The sequence below is a fragment of the Epinephelus fuscoguttatus genome, linkage group LG1 (genome assembly GCF_011397635.1).
Source record: "Epinephelus fuscoguttatus linkage group LG1, E.fuscoguttatus.final_Chr_v1".
Lineage (NCBI taxonomy): Eukaryota > Metazoa > Chordata > Actinopteri > Perciformes > Serranidae > Epinephelus > Epinephelus fuscoguttatus.
The window spans coordinates 21,913,244-21,934,857 of NC_064752.1; the positions used below are offsets into that span (position 1 = coordinate 21,913,244).

The 21,614-nt window shown below is 44.8% G+C and overlaps 1 protein-coding gene across 3 annotated transcripts in view; it reads right to left on the bottom strand.

Annotated features, from left to right (window-relative positions):
- Nucleotides 1-2,516: 2,516 nt before the first annotated feature.
- The window catches only part of pax7a (paired box 7a), a 47,354-nt gene continuing 28,256 nt past the window's right edge, over nt 2,517-21,614 (bottom strand). For all 3 annotated transcript variants that reach the window (XM_049584916.1, XM_049584903.1, XM_049584909.1), the window contains 4 exons: nt 17,311-17,476; nt 16,664-16,860; nt 4,464-4,713; nt 2,517-3,305 (listed from right to left, as the gene is read on the bottom strand). In XM_049584916.1, the coding sequence (XP_049440873.1) occupies nt 3,190-3,305; nt 4,464-4,713; nt 16,664-16,860; nt 17,311-17,476 (729 nt within the window). In that variant the 3' untranslated portion in view covers nt 2,517-3,189. The remainder of the gene's footprint in view (nt 3,306-4,463; nt 4,714-16,663; nt 16,861-17,310; nt 17,477-21,614) is intronic.

The following is a 21,614-nucleotide window of genomic DNA, read 5'->3' on the forward strand; positions in this document are numbered from 1 at the left end:
ATTGTTACAGAGGGGCCATTACCCCTCCGGACCCTCCTTGGAGGAACCCCTGACCAGCACCAGTAACATGACAGTGGCAATTTGTCAAGTTTATTTATGATTGAAGTTAGATTTGCAAATTACTATTTTGGACAGTGGTGCAGGGTTGCCTGTTGTAACATGGCAAATTTTTGTATTTATATTTTTTAATCAATATTGTGGAGCATATCTGAATATTGTGGGAATGTGTCCAATATAAATTTACTGCCCTGGAACAGCAATAAAGAAAAAAGGTTAAAGATATTCAATTTACAATGATATACAACAGCAAATTCTCACATTTGAGGAGCTGACAGAGAATTTCTCTTTTTTATTTACAAAATGACTTAAAAATCATTTATGAAAATTAATGTAGATTAATTTTTCATATCGCACTACTTCACACACACTAACACCACCGGGAATTTGAATTTTACACGTTTTAAACACACGCAGAACACACTTCACAATAAAAAAGAGGCGACTGGCAGAGTCAGTTTTGGATCTTTAATTGATAACAGTTACGCCAGTGTTACAGTAAACACACCAACAGGCTGAAGGTAGTAAATACCAGTACAAGTTTCCCACTACTCTAATACTTCATACAGCAGAATAAATTATACCATGATAATATACACACATGCGGAACAGAAAAAGGAGTAAAGCAAAGCACAGATGTCAGAAAGCAACTAAACAGGTTAAGGTTCAAACAGACGGGAGAGAGGGGGGATAAGGTGTTGTATGCTTTAAATATCCAAATGTTTATTGACGCAAGTGTTAGAAATGGGTTTGATACACTAAAGACAAGTCTAAAATTCTTCCTTTTTAAAATATACACGAGTGAGGCGTCTAAGCGGAACAGCTGGAGCTGCTGCGATTCAGTGCGGAGTCAGCGTTACATCGACTTCTTCTCCGTGAAGTCTTATTGGTCCACAGATCAAACGTGACTCGATTCAGTTTCCCAGAGCAGAGATGCTGCGTTCACCAGCTTCACCGTGCTGAACCGTTGGTGAAGTTCCACACCGGAGTCTCAGGTGCGTTAGGTCCATGGTCCAGTCAAGTCTGGTCTGCACTTATAATCAGTCTGTGAGATCAGGTGGTCAAAAACACCCTCAGATGTTTCGTCCAGCCACCTTTCAAATATACAGCTGTCCTGTGGTCCAGGGAGTCGATCCGTCACCAAGCTGTCACTTTCCATCGAGCTCAGTTTGATCCTCTTTATACATTTTTTAATTGGAACATTTTTAATGGAATTTATATTTTACTAATTTATACAAATTCATTCTTACCTGGGCCCAAAAACAGGAACAGAAGTTTTGGTCAAAACAGGTAAACCAATTAAATACAATTAAAACAAAACCAACAGAAAAACAAGCCAGTTAAGGAAACTCAAATCAAACATTTACTTCCACAGATCCCTTGCTTACCTACCACTCAAGATAGTTTTGTTTTAGTATAAAACATACTCTTTATAAACAAACAATACACAATCTGCTCCAGCTACTGTACAGGTTTCAGTTTGTAAAGGCGACTGAGGACCAAAATCCTGTATTGAGATAAAGTGAACATCGTCGTCGTCACACTGAAAAATATCTCACACATCTCAAGGGAACGGCTGGTCCTGGATCATGTCAAAGTCAACTATGAGTGCTACACAAACGTCTCATATCCACTACATTTTTTCTTCTTTTTGTACATTTCAGTGAGTACGTCAAAGCGGAGGATTAGAAGGGGGGCTCCAGCCCAAGCCAGAGAGGGGGGCCAATCAGCGGTGTTACCTGTGCCCTTTCACAACTGACTGGATTAAATGATTTTCCAGAGTGCATGTGAATGGCACAGCTTGTGTACTTTTTAATCTGGTAACAGAAAGCGTTGGAATGCTTGTAGTTTATTCGTGGATGGAGGCGGAGGAATGTTTCAGAGGAATGCTTGTTTAGTCTGAGCGTGGAAACCAACCGAAGGTGCATTTACAAAATGAGCTAATTACTCTATAAAAACACAAATACTGGCTAGTAATGGGAAGGGTCACTGTGAATTAGCTTTGACATTATTTCTGTGTGATTTAATCTGCTTTACACTGTTAAAGTCACACAGGGTTCCCCAGCAGATGGGATTTGGGAGGAGTAGAGGGGGAATTGAGTTAGCCCTCCTTGGCAAGGTCCATATTTCTAAACAAAATACATTAATTTCCCCAATCCTGTTTTTGCAAACAATGCCCCCCTCCCCATGGACCACGGCTAAGGATGGGATGGAGGTTAGAAGGGGAAAGCTATTGGCCGCCAAAACGCTGCTTTAATTCCCTGCAGAATCCATCCAGCCAGACTTCCCACAGAGTGGCCAAGTTCTTTAGGAATGTCAAGATGAATATGAAAGTGGGAAGGTCAAATCGCTCACGAACATTAGAGCTCAGGGAACAGGCAGAGGAACAGCAGCTTGGAAAACAATCATCCTCTCTTTGTGTGACTGTGCCGACACGCGAGAACATGCACACGCAACAGACACTCACTCCCGAATCGTCTCAGTCATCCACACTGTGTTTTACACACCAACATCTAACAGAGAAAAGAGATACGAATGGAATCAAAGAACAACATAAATCACATTAACCATAATCATATAACAGCAACAATAATCTTAACAATATCAAAAAGGAATAAGAGTCGTTCAAATGATATTGGCTTTGTTAACTACTATGAATAGCAAGGTCAAAGTACATGTTGTTGATGGCTCTAAATGTGTGCTGGACTGCAGCCATGACAAACAGGAACCCGGGCCAAGGCGGCCGACCATCCTCGGGGGTTCTGGGGTTCTGTCTGGTCTTCGGAGCAAAACAAAACAGGGTTTGGGACTGGGGGGCGGGGGGGGGGACTACAAGGAGCAGGCAGAGACGCCCAGAGATTGAGAAGAGAGGGTGCAGAGCCGCCTGGTGGTTGACAATGGCGTGAAAAGTTTAGTTCCATTCCCCGAAGTGCCTTGTCACGCCCGCAAGCGTCACTTTCTCTGGTACACAGCGAGGCTGCATGTCTGTGCGCTGATGTCATGGCCGGGGCTGCAGAGCGAGCAGCAGAGAGGCGAGCTGGAGTTGGAGTCCAGACTTGATGGAGCATGGAGGAGGGCGGCAGAGGGCGGAGGAGAGTGGTGCAGGGTGCAACCCGGGCGGAGGAGGGGGCTTTAGTAGGCCTGTCCCGTCTCCACCTGCAGCAGTCCGAGCACGGCCGAGTGGTCTCCCAGTTTCATCCTCCTCTGGGTGGACAAGCTCACGTTCTTGGCCAGGTAGTCTACGGCAGCTGCGCAGGGACAAAAAGACAGAGAAACACACACATCAGACAGGTGGTAGATTCCTGAGACATATGTCCCATTCAGTCTCATTTCATTCCTCTGATTAAGGCTGAAATAAGTTGTGGCAGAAGCGAGTGAGTCAAACGAAAAACAATTCACAGCGAGAGAGTGAAAGATAAAAACCCCTCCCCTGTCCCTTGTCTGAGGTTGGCACGCTGCTGGCACGGAGCATGTGCATCCTGGTAAAGTCTCCATGCTGTCACTCAGACGGGTCCCCGTGTGTGTTCTGTGTGCCAGTCTTCATTACACTTGGCATCTCTGATTTCATGCCCTCCACACTCCACATGGCCGATCATTTTCATCCTCAGACAGCAGCTCTCTCCTCTCTCCTCCATTCATTACCCATCTACTGTGCTCAATCACCATCTTAATTAACCTCACATCAGCTCACATCCGCACTGCCATCAGTTTCTCGCTTGCTGACAAAACACTGGTGCGCACACACAAAAACGTGACGGGTTGGCACGCGCTCACGTGCATTCACGCACCACAACACAAATAACATTTAAAAAAAAAAAAAGATGCACAATGCAGCAGATGACGACGAGAAGCTGCACATAAATACAAACAAATGTGGGCTAGCTGGCGCAGGCTGGCTTGTTGGGGAAGTGTGCTTCATTTTACCTCTTATGAATGGCTGTGACAGCATCAGTCAATTATGCTAATCTAATAAAGCAAACTCTTTCCTGCCCTCAGGGTATGTGTATGTGTGTGTGTGATGGGGAAGAGAGAAAGAGAGAAAGAGGGAAAGAGGGAGAGAGGTGGGCAAGAGGACACTGTGGCCCCTGAGGGTGTGCCGTTCTTTGAAGTGGCCCTCTCCTCTTTCCCATCCAAGTGGAGTGGGGTGTGACTAAGGCAGCTCTCTAGGAGGATGGTGGTGGTGTTGGTGGTGTGAGGGGGGGGTCTTTATCAAGAGCACGTGTCTGCCTCCACCAACCGGGGTGCAAAGGTCAGGAGGCTCTCCTGCCTGGGAGTTTTAAATGTGGTCAACTTAAGAGGAGGGCATGAAGGACTGAGTCTGGTTTGGACATAAAAAGACAAAAGCACAACAACTGGAGCTTGAAACAAACGCACAGTGTATAAATGTTAACGCAGGGTTTACTCACTCTGGCCGTACTGGCTGTACTGGTAGCCTGCAGTGACGGGGTCCACGCTGTAGCTGGTGGCGCTGTAGGTGGGGGGGCAGTATGACTGGGAGGAAGCTAGGCTGTCCACACTCTTGATGGTGTCAGAGCGCTGGCTGCAGCTGGCTGAGATGGGGTTGGAGCTCTCCAGGCTGCTGTGCAGGGGGGAAATGGAAAAGTCGTGCTGGGGCTGGGAGGGTACGGCGCTGGGGTTACTCAGGATACTCATCACCTGGGGGGGAAGGGGGAACGGAGGATGTTAGAAATTTGGAAAATTGAGGATCAAAGCATTGACAGAGTTGAGGGAAAGTACTTTTTTTCTGCAAATATAGTGCCATCCTAGCACTTCACGGTAAAGATGCCAATAGAAATATACCATTTCAACTTTGAAATAGGGAAAGGGAAAAACTTCCCCGTCCATTTTTTTTTTTAAGAGCAGGGGGAAGGATACGAGGAGGGTGATGAGGTTAAAAAAAGGAGAAAGGGAACAAGAGAGACTGTTTCCATTAGCTGGCGCTGCCAGTAAGTGTTCTGCTGTGGGACAGAAGGGTCCCAGGGTGATAATAGACCCACCATCCGTGCCAGACAGCCCCTGTCCCGGAGCCTGAGGCCTGAGCCTGAGCCTACAGCACAACAAGCACCAAGGGAGTCCCTAATCCCTCGCCCCTAGCCTACCCATCTCATGAATAGTAATGGAGTTGGAACTGGTAAATGATCCCCTCAGATCCCCACACAAAGTAGGCTCCACAAACCTTACTGAGGGGCCCGCTGATACTGCAGGTTGAGGCTCGCTTGAATATCACAGTGTGTATATTATTCATAGTGCATAAAAGCTTCCAATTCAATATTCTAGATTAATGTAATAGCATGTGACACTCGTCAGAAGAAGGTCTCAAAATATGTTAAAATGGAAGAGATTACCTCTAGTGCTACCCCAGTCTGAAGCACAGAGGCCCAGAACACTGTGAAGAATTTAGTTTTCTTATGCTGCGAGTTTCTTTAAGTGAAAAAGGAAAGTGGAGTGTGTGAGAGTGTGTGGGAGGGGGGGGTGGTAAAAAGGGAATTGTCCCACACATGCTTCCCTCCTATAGCAGGGCAGCCTTCCCTTCAACATCAGGTTCATGTTGAGTTTTGCTATGCTGCACTGGCCTTTGGCCCCCTGGCTGCTAAACCAATTAGCCCATCATGGAGGTGGTTACACAGGGGTGATGCACACGCAGACATATGTTTGCATGCATGCACACATGAACGGACACATGCGCGCATGCACACACACATACGCTGCAAACATAGAGGCGAGCCAAACAGTCCACAAATGATGCACTAGGCCAGGAAGATCCCACCGAGGGAAAATTAACCATATTCTGCAAATTAATCATATCTTTAGAAAAGGCCTCCCAGGAAATATGAAGCACATCAGAAACATAAAGGCTGGTTAGTCATTTCCACATGTTAATTCTATCAGTATGGAAACCCCCCCCCCAACCACCCCTCCGTCCCCTCCACATCTGCGGACAAAGCATGTGACATGTATCCATAAGAGGGAGATTCATGGCCCTCTTCATGCCGGACACATGTGATGCTTCCTCCCATATGGAGCCGAGCTGCACACTCTGAGGAGGATGAGAGGAGTGTGTGTCCTGATGGGTTATGATGGCTGAGAGTGAAAGAGTGAGGAGGGGGGCTGAGCTTGTTAAGTGTCCTGAGAGAGACAGCTGGAGGGCATGAGTCCATTTTAGTCATTGGTTAATTGAAGCTTGATTCCATCGCTTCCTTATGAAATAGAATAGCCAACAATTGGCTCGATTATTATTCATGCTCATAAAAGTTCCTCAAAAGAAAATGACTTCTTATCGTTGACATTGCGGCAGCTTTGCTATTTTAGCGAATTAGCTTGGCTCGGCCACTTTAGAGTCTAACAAGTGTTGTCATCTGTGAGGAAGTCGCTGTCCTTCAGTCGTCCATCTCCCAGAAGACTTAATGATCTGAAATTTACTAAAGGGGAGAAGGTGAGCTCCAGGTTCAACTGTGTTGGAAACTTGGAGTCACTTCAGCCTCTCAGCAACCCTGTCTTACATACAAATTACATTTGTATGTAACCAAACTGCTCTCGTAATTACATTGCTGTGGCTGCCTGGATTATGTTCAGAGACGTTTCTTTCAGGTAATGAAAACACTACATTAATGTTATGTGTAGGCTTTGGAAAGAGGTGCTTGGAGAGGATGGCGGGTGTACAAAGTGCAGGACCTTGACACCAGAACTGGGTTTGCATCCTGACTCCTGACTGTGGTGTGGGCAGCAAAGGCACTTTGATTAAGATTGTGTTTTTGTTTAAATATTAATATAAAAGGTAGTAACAAAAACAATGCTGTAGTCACTACGATTGGATACTGTATTGGAAGATTGTCTAACAAATAAAACACACAGTCAGTGAACATTTGGATACATTCGGTGTCAACATTTTATGACTTGCCAGGTACGTTAACGAGCAACATCTCCTCATTATGTTAATAGAAAACAGTGTGTGTTAAAAACGTATTTGCTGTTTCAAATTAGTTGCAGATAAACATCATTTCTAAAAGACAGGGCTTAAGGTGTCTTCTTCCACCCACATCTACAGTATTTCATGTTTTCCATGGGTCAGTTTTAATTGCCTGGCTTTGCTGCTTTGATGTCCCCATAAACTCCTCTCACTTCACATTCAGGGGTTAAATGATACTTTGTCATATAAGCTCGTAAAAAACATTTGCAGCTGGATACCCTCGCATATCTCTGTTGCTACATGAAACTTTATAGATCTCAAATTCTGGCACGCTTCCTGCTGACAAACTCCAAGTCAGTAAACTCACTCTCAGAGAGGAGTAAAAGCTTTTTGTTTTTTAAGGTTTTTATACATATAACATGCACGCAGCTTGACATGAATGTGTTTTTTTGAAGGTAATTGTTGATGCAATATTTGATGGAGTTGCGCTGAACGGGGTCTGGTGCACCAGGACGTCACTCGAGTGTTAAATTACTCCTCTCAGTGTACACACAGGTGCATTAAACAAGACTTGTGGAGTTTGAATAAGTGTAAAATTTAAGAGTTGAGAAAAAAAAATCTTAACAACCACATTATTTTTCCTAACATGCTTTTTACACTCTCGCAGAGACGACTTCCTCCCTCCCTCCCTCCCTCCCTAGCCTCTCCTCTCCTCTCCCCCCACCTCCCTCTCTTCCCTTGCATACAGCGTCCTCAGCAGCCCAGAGTTCGTTTGTTGTTCGACGTTGTGTGAGTGCTGGTTTGGGAGATAATGTGAGCCAGGACCTAGTTTAAAGGACAATGCTCCAGGGCGTTCCCTGCCTCTCTAACCCCCCCCACCCCCCACCCCCCCTCCTCCCCTCACCCTCTCCTTCTCCTTTTTCCAGCTCCCTCTCTACAGATAGATTACTTTATAAATAATAATAAAAAAGTAATTAATTCTCTCAACTTCTGAGCCCTCCAGCCTGTGGCGAAGTGAATGGGGGGAGTGTAAATTGATACAATGTGCATCCTTTCAGATAAATAAATAGCGCACTTGAAACACAAAAAGAGGCCCTTTCATACCTCCCTAATTTCTTCAACAGTCAAATTACAATTTTTTTTGTCTGCGCGAATGTTTGACGAGATGTTCTTTGTTGGATTTCTTTCCAGAATAAAACAATGTGGTGGAGAGAGAGCTGAGAGAAACACTGTGAGTGATACAAGAAAAAAATAAAAACAAAAAGACGAGGGGGAAAAGTCTGCAAAGAAACAGAGTGTAGATGAGCTGTGACAGCCCGATTTGGTTTATTAAAACTTGTTGGCGTGAATGCACTTTAAAAAATTACTTCTGCTATCTCATGCACTATTTAAATGTGCAGAATTTATGTTTTAAAAAAAAAAGATATTTGTGTCAATCGACACATGAACTCTTACATTGGACTAAAACAACACAATTCACAAATGTAAAGAGAGGAAATGGGGCAGTGAAAATATGATAGCCTATAGAAAGAGGGCGAGGGGGGGGCAGAGGAGGGAAGAGAAAGTGATATAGAGTGAGTGAGAGGAAAGTGGAGGCTTTGGGAAGTACAAAGACTCCTGTAGGACTGCGCTGGCCTGAGGGCTAGCCTGCCTGGAGAGCTGATAGGAGCCCCTTCTGTTCCATTCCCGGCGCCAGCGCCAACACACCCCACTCCACAAATACTCTTAATCTGCGCAAGACTGGATTAGTTCCTCTGTCACCGATAGCACCCTGTTCTGCCCAAATCAAAATGCCCCCAAGATGTACCTTTAAGTTAGGCAGAGGTCACCGGGGCAGGCAGGGAAAAATGAGCACTCCAAATGTCTGTAAGTTATCTGAGTGCTGCAGAATAGCATCTTGCACCTTAGCAGATCTGCCCGGCTGATACTCGCTTCAGCAGGGAGTGATTAAAGATCCACAGTGATGACACTGAATTTCAGATCAATATTTGAAGGCCAGTCCTGAGGGTGTGATTACAGGAAGAGAATATACTGCTTAATTCTGTGACCCGGGAGTCGCACAGATCCACTGTCTGGAAAGTGTCTGACTTTGACAACTGCCAGAATATATTTATAAAGATACTGTGTTTACATGCAGAGAAAAATCTAGATATTTTCTTTAACTTTAACTTTAATTGCTTCAGATCCCTCAAATCCAAACATCTAATAACCTGACACTTAACAAATATGAAGGGATAAATAACAAATGAAAATATCATGGTCCCCCCCACCACCCCATCGAGTCAGTCGACTCCTGCTCCCACATCGTCCCACCCTTCCCCCATCCCTCACATGAGAGGGCCGGCCCAGCGGGCAGTAAGGCCCCTCATCTGAGCAGACAAAATGACTATTTAAAAATAACAGTGATTGCATAAATTGAATTAAAGCGTTTTGGTCACGGTGGAGGTGGCGCGAGGGGTGGCGTGGGGCCGCAGCAGACAGCCGGGATGGTGGCAGGCAGCAGATGACGGGCTCTGGCCTGCATGCCACTGCGTTAATTGGCCGCGGCACATTAATAAAAACTGAAAAGTGTCTTCCACCAGCGACCATAGGATGAAGAGACAGAGGCAGAATGAGAGGTAGAATGGGGAGGAAGGGTGGGGGTGGGGAGGGTTGGTGCTGGAGGGAGAGAGATGGGCCTTTGAAGAATGTGGTGCATATGTGGGGGGGTGGGGTGGGGTGCTAATTGTGTTCAATTAATTGGCTGATTGGCACTGACAGAATCTGGGCACTGACAAGTCAGGCACAGATGAGGACGATTAGTGGGCACTGGAACAAGCTGTCAGTCCTCACAACATGTTAGCCATCCTGCGCCTGTGTCTCCTCTCCCCGTGAAGCTGTTCATGCGTACAAAGGACGCTGAAACAAGTGGAGAAAAGGCATATTTATTTTAGGCTGGTCCATACCTCTCCTCTCTGTCTCTCATTGCAAATTTTCATTAAGCTAAATCCTCTCCAGCTCACTTTAGCTCGTGCTAGTTTTAGTGTTCAAGACACTGCAGCTGCTCAAACTGGAGCGAGCCCCCCCCCCTCCCTCCCTCCCTCCTAAACATCCCTCAGTATAAGCTATAAACTTGGCCCCGCGCTAACCAGAGGTTAATATGCCGTCTATTGGACTGCAATTGGAGAACGTGTGGGGAGCAATCCTCTATTCTCTGCTAGTGATATGCTTGAGTAACTATGGGATGGATTCAGCCACTGGGAACAAGAGAGGCCCCTTCAAAGTGCACACACACACACACACACGCGCACACACACACAGACTTCAACTCTCCGCACCTTGCACCAACGCCTCTTCTAAATTAAACGGCAGATTTTCTGATTCCAGGAGAGTGGTTTCAGCGTGTGTGTGTGTGTGTGTGTGTGTGTGAGGGAGCAGCTCCAGAGGGAAAGCGAGGCGGATCGAGGGAGTGGAGGAGAAAAAGGGGGGAGGAAGAAGAAGGAGGAGGAGGAGGGCGGGGGTTGTTTGCTAAAAACAGCAGGGGCCAGGTCTAGTGAAAAATGTCAGGTCAAATTGTTCTTGACAGTGTTAATATCTGCACCTCATAGCCATAATTACATGTAAATAAATAGTGAAATAGCTCTCAGCTGGAGACTGAGAGGGGAGAGCTGCTGCATGAGACAACCAGCTGAGGACCCAACCACCTCCCATATTCTCATCTTATTGTCAGGAGGAAGAGAGGAGCAGAGAGAAAGAGACACATGCAATGAAGCATGCTGGCAGTAGATACTCATATTTCTGGCCTTTTTTATTTTATTTTAAACGCAAACTGTGAGCGTTAGATCAACTTTGCAAAGAGGTCACGAGCACAGCGAAGCAGGGACCAAGGAACCAGTGAGGGACATGCAGGAGGAGACAGGAGGAAGGAGGGACAGAATGAGAAAACGTGAGAGAGAGAAGAAGTCAGAGGGAGTATTAATCACAGCTATGCACCTGTCAGAGTGGCATCTGGAACTAAGAGGAACCACATGCAGCTAGACAACAACCCGAGACCTCCGGCTAGCAGGACAGGTTCACAGCAAACCAGCCCGCCTTCTTCCCTGGCCGTCCCATAACCCCCTGCACCCTGACCCTTGACCCCGGAGATGGGTCACCCAGCGTATGCACCGCAGACACTTCACCTGCCTGGCAGCCTCCTATCACACACTGCATTTTATTATTATGATTACTGTTCTTATTATTGCTATTTTTTTTTTCAATACAAGTCACCTTCAAATTGTTTATGTATGAGGCTGAAAATCTCCGCAGATGAGCATGTGACACACGGTGCATGTCCGTGTGTAATAGGTATTTTAGATAGGATCGATGTCTGTGCCTATACTTTAATAAAGGCAGTACCACTCTCCACCTTATAGGCATTTCAACTGCGTGGGACACACAGCATGTGAATCAGTCTCAGTCATTTTCCTCCTTAAATCCCCATCTTCTAGGATTTACTGAAATTCATATTGGCTGCCTCTGCAAGATAAATGTAAATCACATTCCCTTATATTTACTATTTATCAGGATGCAGCAGCTCACTTTCAGCAGGAAATATCTCTCACCCGCACACAAACACCCTTGCATTTAAATAGCATTTTTATTGTCCGCCATAGCCTTTCATCTGGGCGTAGGGAGAAGAGCTGCCTCTCCAGGGGAGAGAGTTGGAGCAAGAGAGGGAAGGTGGGGAGCGAGAGGGAGAGAGAAAGGGAGAGCAAAGCACTATTGGCAAGGCATCATGGGATGACAAAAAGCCAAATGGAGGGAAGGAAGGTTGGTAGGTGAAAAATAGATTATGAATACATAAAGCTCCAACCAAAAATATTTTGGAATGGGAAAGAAAATGGCTTCACTTGGGTGCTCGGGAGACGGAGGGAGCAACAAATGGCTCAGGTATACAGACGGCTAGTGATCTGCGGAACTGTCTCAGCTGCAAATGAGGCCTGTGTGTAAAGCTGCAGCCAGGAGCTGCAGTCTTTGGTTCTGTAAAGTGCCATAAAGCTGAGAAAAAACTAATAGTTAGATGGGTGTAGTTTTCAGGAGGAACGCAGGGGACACGAACCCGTCATTATTCAGAACATGTGCATTTCCCCCCGCCAATAAAACACTAACGTAGACAAGGACTTTTGTTTTAACCAAATTAAAGACATTTACACCATGTAACGATGCAGAAAAACCACATATGGTGCATAAACATTTACCAGAATGCAGCAAATTAAGTGTTTGAGGCTCAAAATTTTCTGGTGGAGGATCCCCAAACCTCTCGTTTCACGTGTGCTCTTAAATATTGAAACCAAACCTATACCCTTGAATAGTTATGTCACAAAAGCTACAGTCCACGCAGGTATTAAGTCTCTGCAAGCTGCAGAAACAAACCAAGATGCATACGGAAGACACAGAGCCAACGACGACCACGATGTGTGCAGAGGTACATTTCTGGTGTCACAGACGCAGAATCTTTCCTCAGAGTTCAAAAGTGTTGCAAAACAACAGCAAACACTAATAATCTGTGCAGAAACAGTATAGCCAGTGGATATGATTTACAGTCCCTGGATTTTCTTGGCAGCTGCCAACAGCAGGTCTCTTTTTTCTGAAAGCCTCTTACATCTTTTTTTATACTTGCCAAATTGAAACAGTATTTGTTTTAATGGGAGTTCTAATTAACCAGTATGTATTCCCCCTCTTGCTCTGCGAGTGGCTGAGCTATGAATGCAGGCTATGTGCTCATCCCCTTTGATTTGTTGTCAGTGGAGCCTGCCAGCTGACACAGTGCCCGGTGAGAGGCTTAATGCCCAAGTTTTAATAATGTGGGGGACTACATGAATCTCCCCCTCTCATTGGTATTCAGGTGCAGAATGTCTTGTTAGAAGTCAGGGAGGGAGGCGGAATGAAGCCAGAGCTCCAGATTGTTCCGTACATTTTCCCCTCTCCATTTTTTTTTTTTTTTTTTTGGCAACGGCAGAGCTTGCTTCTTAAAAATAATTCATCCCGTTTTTAAAAGAAGCGTCTGCGCTAGCTAATGGAAGAGCAGCAGCACAGTTTGGAGTCTCCCCTGGCTTATCTCTCTCAGACAGTTGTGGGGAGTCGCTGGTGAGCATGGTGTCAGCGTGCGTGGTACGGTGCAGCGCCGCGCGGGCAGGCAGGCCTGGGGACACAGATCAAAGGGAGGCAGGGGTGAGAGCCGCTCTGCCTCTGATCCCGTGTACGTGTGTGTGTATGTGTGTGTGTGTATGTGTGGAGGCCCGGCCCACTCACACAGCCCAAAGGCCCTCCTCAGATACACACACACACATCCTTGTCATTCCAAAACACACAACACTTTCATAAAACTGCAAAACAGAAAAAAAAGTTCCTCACAAAACTTTGCAAACTTCCTTCATCAAAACAGAAATAAAATCTCCAGCCGTCAAACCTTTGAGCTCCCACTCTCCCTATCATGTCTCACTATCGTTCTGAATAACCTGTGAACGCCACACAACATCACTGCAGAACATTCAACAGTGCTTTCCCCACTTACACTCTGCAACAGAAATGCCTTTATTATTCCCTGATGTCATTATTTCTGGAAATTTCTCAGAGGAGTGAAACCCAAGCTCTGCCACTGAGCTCCTCTTGCCTGGCTTCAGCTCTCCAGTCAGTGCAGTTGTTTTCTTTCCTCTCCCAGCAGGTGTCCCTGTCATGCAATAATGAGGAATTCAGCCCAAATGTCTCCCCACAAATCCAATGCCCATGAACGCTGCTTCAAAGAATCATTTGAAAAGTATCTAAAAGGCTCTTTAGGGTTTTATATTACCAGGGTTTGTTGAAAATATACTATTTTCTTAATAGATGACTGCATGTTGGCTGTCAAAGCGTGCCCTCTTCAGTCACAGGGAAACTGTCTGTCCACAGCAAATTTCGCTTGTTTTCTAGTCTGTATGTGAAATTCAAATTCGAAGCATCATGATGGGCATTTATGAGGCTGAAACAACAGCCTGCTTCAAATGGGATATTAAAAATTAAATCGCCCATAATGAAAGAGCTGACATAAGCTTGAATCTTCAGGTAAAGATAGATAGAAAATACTGGAATGCCTGTCCTCCGTGCCCTTGCCTTTCCCTCTTTCCAACACCTGCTGTGCCGCTAAATGAAACAAGACCAACAACAAAACACACTTCTGGTTTCATACCTTTTGCCCAGCCATGCACAGCTTCACTCTCACCACCCCTCTAATACACTGCCTCCCTCAACCAGCCCAAACACGTTGTATATCCCACAATGACAGCAACCAGTTTGAGTGCGGACGGCTTTTCCACCGCCTGTAATGGGAAAATGTGTGCTGTCGGGATAGGTTATGGGATTGGGATGGACACGAGCTCCTGTCGGGACTGCTGAACGCTGCAGGATTCCATTACAGACTTGGCACCTCGCCACCGCAGCCCATTTACTGGGAATCAGAGAATTTTTGTCAATCTTTACAGCGAGCGCTAGGCCATCAATGCCAGACACTTGAAGAAATAGCTTGCACATACCAATGCACAAGCATATCTCCTGCAAACAGATGCTGTCTGTAACTTACAATATCAAATTCTCATTTCCATCTCGATAGAGAGTCTCTTTGTGTTGCTTTTTTTTCCATTACAGGGAAGGGAAAACAGGAGAGTAAAAATGTGTTGGAAATAAACTGGCGAATGTGTGTCGATAAACGTGTGTCGATAATTTTACGAAGCTGAGGCTAATTCGCCGTTTGATTGAAAATTGTTTAAATGCAAAAAGACAAAACAGGATCTGACTTGGACGAGGAAAACTTAGTGTTTATTGTGTGAGATTTCTGTGTTGTGAGTTTTAGGTGGATAGCTGCATGTTTGTGAAGAGAGTGAGAGAGATGGAGGCTGGCCAGCCCAGCAGGACGCTGCACCACAGAGTGAACTCTGATTCTGCTGTCAGTGGGAACATTCATCTCCATGCTGAGAGACTGATAGGAATGCCACACAGCATTCTGCATGCATTCAATACATTTCAATTCTGTGCAGTGCAAACATGGTGTGACACATCAAAACATCCACACTGCATGCATATGCCCCCTCTGGAAAAAAAAAAAATCAAAATCCACAATTTAAGTTCTGAATAAATAAATGAATTAAAAAACAAATAAAAATGCATTTCAGGTGGGTTCTTTAAAAAAAAAGACTTTAATCAAACCCACTTGATAGAGTAATTGAATAGTGAAAATCCAGGCTGTACAGTTGCCCAAAGGCTCCTGTCCTAATCCTCACTATGACAGGAAATGTTTAATATCCCAACACATTCTTGAATGCCTGTGAAGAGAGGGAGAGAAAGCGACAGTGCACCCCATGCCAGTATTAGAGAGAGCCATTAATGAAAAAAAAAAAAAAAAAAGCGACTCCATGTTCCTGGTGTTTTTCTGCAGGTTTGCAGTGAGAGCATTAGCAGTTAAAGCCCCTGTGCCACGATTAACAATCAAACACGCTGTGAGCCTCCATGTTATCCTCCGTCGCTCCAGCAGGAGAGAAAATCTCTTTTTTGTCACAAAATCCTCAATTCTTTCTTCTCTGAAGAAAGAGGGTAATACCAAGAATGTTTCCAATCTGCTTTGAGAAATATTTGAAGAAAAAAAAAAAAAAACTCCCAATAAAACACGTGTGAACGACGGGGTAATTGTGGACAAATGCAGCATTGAAATTCATTTTCAACTCTTTACACACCATTTCAATCTTATTTTCTGCCTGTTAACCACATCTTGTTGGTGAGGGTGGGCAAGACTGGCCAGTATTGATGGGTAATTGTGTATAATTCACTCCGTACACACGATTTGCATCAATACAAATCATTTTTCATTCTGTGCTACTTAAAGCTCAACCCTTACCATAGAGTCGCATTTAAACGCTCATTAATGGAGGTGTCCAAAGAGGTTAACATGTGAAATCCTGCGATTTTTCAGAGGAGAAAACAAACAAACCTGCACATACTGTGTCACACATTAAGACGGCGCACAGGAGAATGGGAAGAGTGGATATTTTAGGGATTTAAACTGCAATTAGGAAACCCAGAAACCTAATTAGCCTGGGAAATGTTCTTCTCTAACATGACAGGAGTGCACAAGAGCGCTTGAAGTGGCCAAACCTGCGAGAAAACCTCACACGTAGAGAGCACATCGCCTCTGTCACTCTGTACATGGAGCTGCCTGAAAATCAAGCAGTAAAGAGATGAAGAAAATCGCTACATAGCACTGGAGTCTTCCAGCTGCAGACAATTACGTGAAGAAGATTATGGGTCTACATTTATAAGCTTTAGCTAATTATTTCATCTGCATGTGTTCTCACTGCGCTGCGCAAGGATTTAGATGTCCCAGGAAAGTCGAAACCGCTGTTTGGAGCAGCTTGAGCACTTGCGGTACTATCAAGATGAATTTTAATTTGTTGATGTTAATCCAATTGTTTTACAAATGTAGCAATTTAGAGTAGCTAAAATAAATCCAGGGCTTTGGAAGGCGAACATAAAAGCCCACACTGGCAGTTATTTTGCTGAACATGCTGTTTCTGAATTTTAATTTTAGTCAAATACAATTACATATTCTGAAGAGTGAGAGGAGGAGGAGGAGGGGAGGCAGTAGACTGATGAATGTGAGCGCTACCTATATGTGGGGATGTAAAACACTGAAGTAAAACTTGTCGGACTGACCTGTGGGGAGAGCCCGTTGCCGACGGCGTTCATGTGGTTGCTGGATGCTGAGGGGCTCATGAAAGTATCGGAGTAGCTGGAGAAGCCGTGGCGATTGGACGAGAGGCCATAAGCAGAGCTGCTGTCAGCAGTCAGGCCTCCCTGGTGCATGGAGGATGGAGGCAGGGGCTGGGGTCTGTGCAATGTGCTGCTGCCGTCTGACACCGAGAACAACATAAACAGGTGAGTGAAAATCGAGGGAAAAACACTTAAAATTCTGTGCTGAGGCTAAACAAGAATCCTCAAAAGGCAGCCTCACACTCACAGTCATAAGTCATGCATTAAGTGTTCTTGTTTCTAAATGCATTACCATAAAAAAAATATCTCTTTATGCATTAAAAATATTGCAAAGGACAGAAATGACCCGCACAAGAGAAGGAATAAAGACTTGCTTCTGTTCTACTGTGACAAAGATGTGATTGTAAACATAACTACTTGCTGCACGGCTCTTATATGCTTCACATGGTTTATATATAATTCAGAATGTTATTAACATGAACAAAAAATATAGATGGCATACCACAAATAAGTAGGACTAATGTAATCTTTATCAAAATTAGATTAAACCCGAAGTACAGAGCATACTGGACAGAAATGTTCTGTCTCACCCTGCGATAGCGTGGTGCTGGGGTAGCTGGACTCTGGTAGCTGGTACGTGGGTAAAGTTGGCATCCCTGTGGGCGGGAAGCCTCCAGGAAGCAGGTGGTTGAAGGCGGCTAGCTGATTGGCGCCAGCCTGTTTACGCCACCGAGCTCGCCTGTTGCTAAACCACACCTGTGAGGAAGAGCACACAACTTCAAATCAGATCTCTGTGTGTTTTTAGTCATTTTCAGCTCTGAATGTTGAGCTCCTGCAGGTTACCAGTTGTTTTTGTTTTATTTAAACTCCATTCATATTTGTGCTGTGAGCATTTGACTCTCAGTGGAGTCTGCTGGCTGCTGCCACCTGTGATTAATCTGCCAGTTAGTGCTAGCGGTGCTGGTGCTGGTGGTAGCTGAGAGAGTCCCTGTGGGAGCTGCCATAGAGGCTCAGTGGTCCGTCCCTGTTGTTCTTAAGTGGCTGAAGCTGTGATCTGTGTAAACACGCTGCCCTAAGCCCCCTTCAGAGGGGAGAAGTCATTTAAGGGTCAGAGGTAGGCCACTAGCCTCCACATCACACACCTCAAGTATGTTTGTGAAGCTATCGGACGCTTTAAGAGAGGCCATCACTTATCTGGAGACGCTCAGCAACATTAACTGCTGCTGTGCTGTTTTAATGTGGTTGTTTTTGAAGCTTTAAAAGTCCGTTTAAAGAGAGAGAAACTGTTTTTAACTTTGGAGTCAAGACGCGGAGGCTGCAAACAGCAAAAACTGCTCACAAAACGAGCAGCGACCAAAGCGCAGACACACAATGTCAATTCCCTGAATGAAAAGGGGAAAAAATAGGACTCTTTTGAACCGCAAAGATTTACACATTTTAAAAAGGCTTCTGCTTCAACAAAACATGAATATAATCAGGCGCTTTTGAAAAGAGCCAGCAACCTGTTCCATTTAACCAAGACAAGGCCCGGGCTTCACTGTGTGCTAAGGGTTGAAGGACATTGATCTATGCCTCGCACAGGCAATTCATCAGAGTTTAATACACTGTCAGCGCAGTTCATCTACTGTTGTGTTTCAAACGGCCCAGGCTATTGTGAGAGCACATGAAAGAGGGGGACAAAAGCCCCTCCATACGCCACGGAGAACAGTGGACACAAAGAGGGGGCGTCCCTTTTAAACAGGTCTTAAAGAGGGACACTTTCAAGGGGACTTACACAGCGACATACTCACTGCTTTTCGGGGTCTGCCTCTTTTTGTACACACAAACATACATATAAACTCGTATAGACCTACAAGGGATCTCAGCCCAACAGAGATCTTAATTTGAATGTGCTTCTTTTCTCCCACAGTTGCTGCCTCTGCAAAGACCAGGTGACTTCTTTTTTTTTTTTTTGGTCTATAGCTCGGTTTAGTCTAAAATGAAAATGGGATGCAACAGGCGATGACTGTGTCGGGAAAACCTCAAACATGCAACTGGAAAACCAACAGGAAATCTTTATCTCAAGCCCGATCGCCTCCAAAGACCACGATTGAATCCCTCAATTAGCTATTCCAAAACAAATGTGGTGAGTGGCTCCAGTGAAATTTCTGCTATTGGGATGTAGTGGAGCGTGGTCCAAGGTCTGAACTAAGCTCCTACTGGGCCAGACAAACAGCTGCCTGGCCCAGGGGAGGGGGGCACGGGGGGGCACACCCCTTTCTTCCACACACTCCCCATCACCCCACCCCGCAGTGCCACTTCACCTCCGACCTCATCCACTCACCCCACCCCTCTTTTATGTTCACTTTAACTTCCTTCCCCCGTTGTCATCCAAGCTTAGGAAGGAGGTGTTCCATCATGGCAGACACAAAACACTTAAACGCTCAAGTCCGCTCTTTTTGCTTTTTACCACTTTCCTTTTGTCAGTGTTGCTTTGTTCAGTGTTTTCCCCTGCTCTTTACTTTACTAATGTTGATGAGGATGAAATTAAATTATTTCTAGCTGCTCCTCCACAGTGTTACACATTTTCTTTGCAAAAATAATTTGTTTAACATGATTCCATTGTTCTTAACACTGAAGTTTAAGCATAAATTTATAAATCTATCAGTTTGCCAATAAAGTCTATTGTTAATACAGAGTTTTAAAATTTGTTTAGAATTCTGACACTTTGTCTCGCCCCTTGGCATCTGATACCGACGCACAAGGAGCCCTGGGCTAGCAACTAACTCCAGTCGAAACCCATCTGCAGCAATATTAGACACCCAGAGCAATTGACGAAGTACTGAGTGCTGAAGCAGAGCAAGAAAGTCCAGACAGGGAAGAGACTGGGGTACATGGATCGGTCTAACGGACACAGGGCTTTCACGCAGGAAACTGCTGTTCGTGTAAAACCAAAAGTCCACATTGACTTATTTTGACCTAGCGTAACCTAAGTTACATACATCATGTTACATTGCATCTAACCGAATGGACCTGGTATACATACATTTTTCTCTCTCTTTTTTTACAATGGAAATTTGGGTTTGTAGGGTCGAGCCTGATTTTTTGGGCCTGCTTATAGCTCTAACTCTAACCATGATATTTTTTTAAACCTAATGAAGAAGTTTTGTTATTTAGAACATTAACTACATGTTTTACCAAGGAGACTGCTGTGCGTCTCATACAGATGCTAAAGGGTGTTTTGTTATTGTTTCTCTGCCGCACAAAGACTGTGGCTTAGTTAAAGATTAATAAACTGAACACTTTGTGTCACGAACTTCAAGTCGCTGTTAATTTTATCAATATTAACCCAAGACATTGATCTTTCCTTAACCCTAACCAAGTACTGCGAGTGGCTAAACATTAGTGTAAAATGATTCAATCTTCCCTTCATTGCTATAAGCAGATACTGTGGGGAAGACAAATGAAATAAGTTGGCAGTAAACATTTGGCATACTCCTTAAGTATTTAGAAGATATAATTCAGCCTGCATTTCTCTCAAAATGTATTTGCTGTTGCGACTTAGTTGACTTCAAATAATATTTCAAGGGGAGAGGGGTGATCACAATTTATTATAATTTACAGTATTCTCAGACCTGCTTCAATGTTAACACACTAAACTCCCCTAATCTACCAAACATAGTGCAGCTCCTATGAGTCAGTGTGCAGTGTGTCAACTTTAATGTATGGCTGTACATCACTGACTGAGTGGACAGTTGTCAGGCTCTCAGCTCAGACTGGGATAAACATGTACACAAGTGGCGACACACATGCGCACAAGTGCCTATATGCTATCACACACATGCATACATTACATACACACAGTCACTCTCACACAGGCTAACACACAGCCTGAAGCTGAGGATTTGAGGCTGCGCTCTGGAACCTGATCACAAAGTCACCTTGGACCACAGATTCTCCTCTGCTCTCCCCAATCCGGTTTAATTCTCTGCAGTACAGAGAGCTGCAGCGCTCCTCCATGTCTCCCCAATCTACCTACAAGTGTGCCGCTGAATTCTTGTGGCTCACTTCTGTTTCCTCTTCACGGACTAAAAGGTTTCTCTGCATCCAGTGCACTTGGAATACGTCTGCTCTGCATCTCTGAATGGTTATGGGGAAAGTTTTGGGAGGCGGGGGAAGATGGAAGAGGAGTAACCCATCTTATAGAAGTCAAGCTTAGCCGTGCTTGTGAAACAGCAGAGGAAGGCTTGCAGGAAGACACAGTTGGAGGAGGGTGAAGTTTGTTGTAGAGCAGATGAGGGTCTGGTTGCAAACCTCAATCGGATAACAAACATTCACAGTTTTATCCCCCAGTTTGATGGTTTGCATCGCTTCATTTGTCTTTAATCTTACATTCACCCTCAGCCGATAGAATCAATTCCTAGCGATCAAGTGGCATTTTGCATTTCCTTATCGCTGATCAGTGATAATACGCACTCACAAACATTGTAAACGTGTGACACTGCACTGCAGTAAAAAACCTCTCTGTTGTTTCTCTTAAATAGGATCACTCATATTTCAGAATTCCCCGTTCAGACAATCCTCCATGAATTATTTTGTCAAAGACAAGCAGTGAATGTGTGACGCCTTTCTGGAGCCAATTTGCAACATTCGGTAGATGAATACCAAGAGGCGAGATAATGACAAAACAAAATGTGCTGCTGACTTCATATCCACAAAAACACAGAGGGGTGATGCAACCAGCCTCAACATACAAATCCTCTTCTGTCTCATACCACGCAATACCCCCCTCCTCTTCCTCCTCTCTCCTTCCCCTCTTCTTTCCCCTCTCTCTCTCTCTCTCTCTCTCTCTCTCTCTCTGATTCCCTCCCTGCTTGCCTTCCAGACTGGCACTATGCTAATTAAAGTAGCTAGG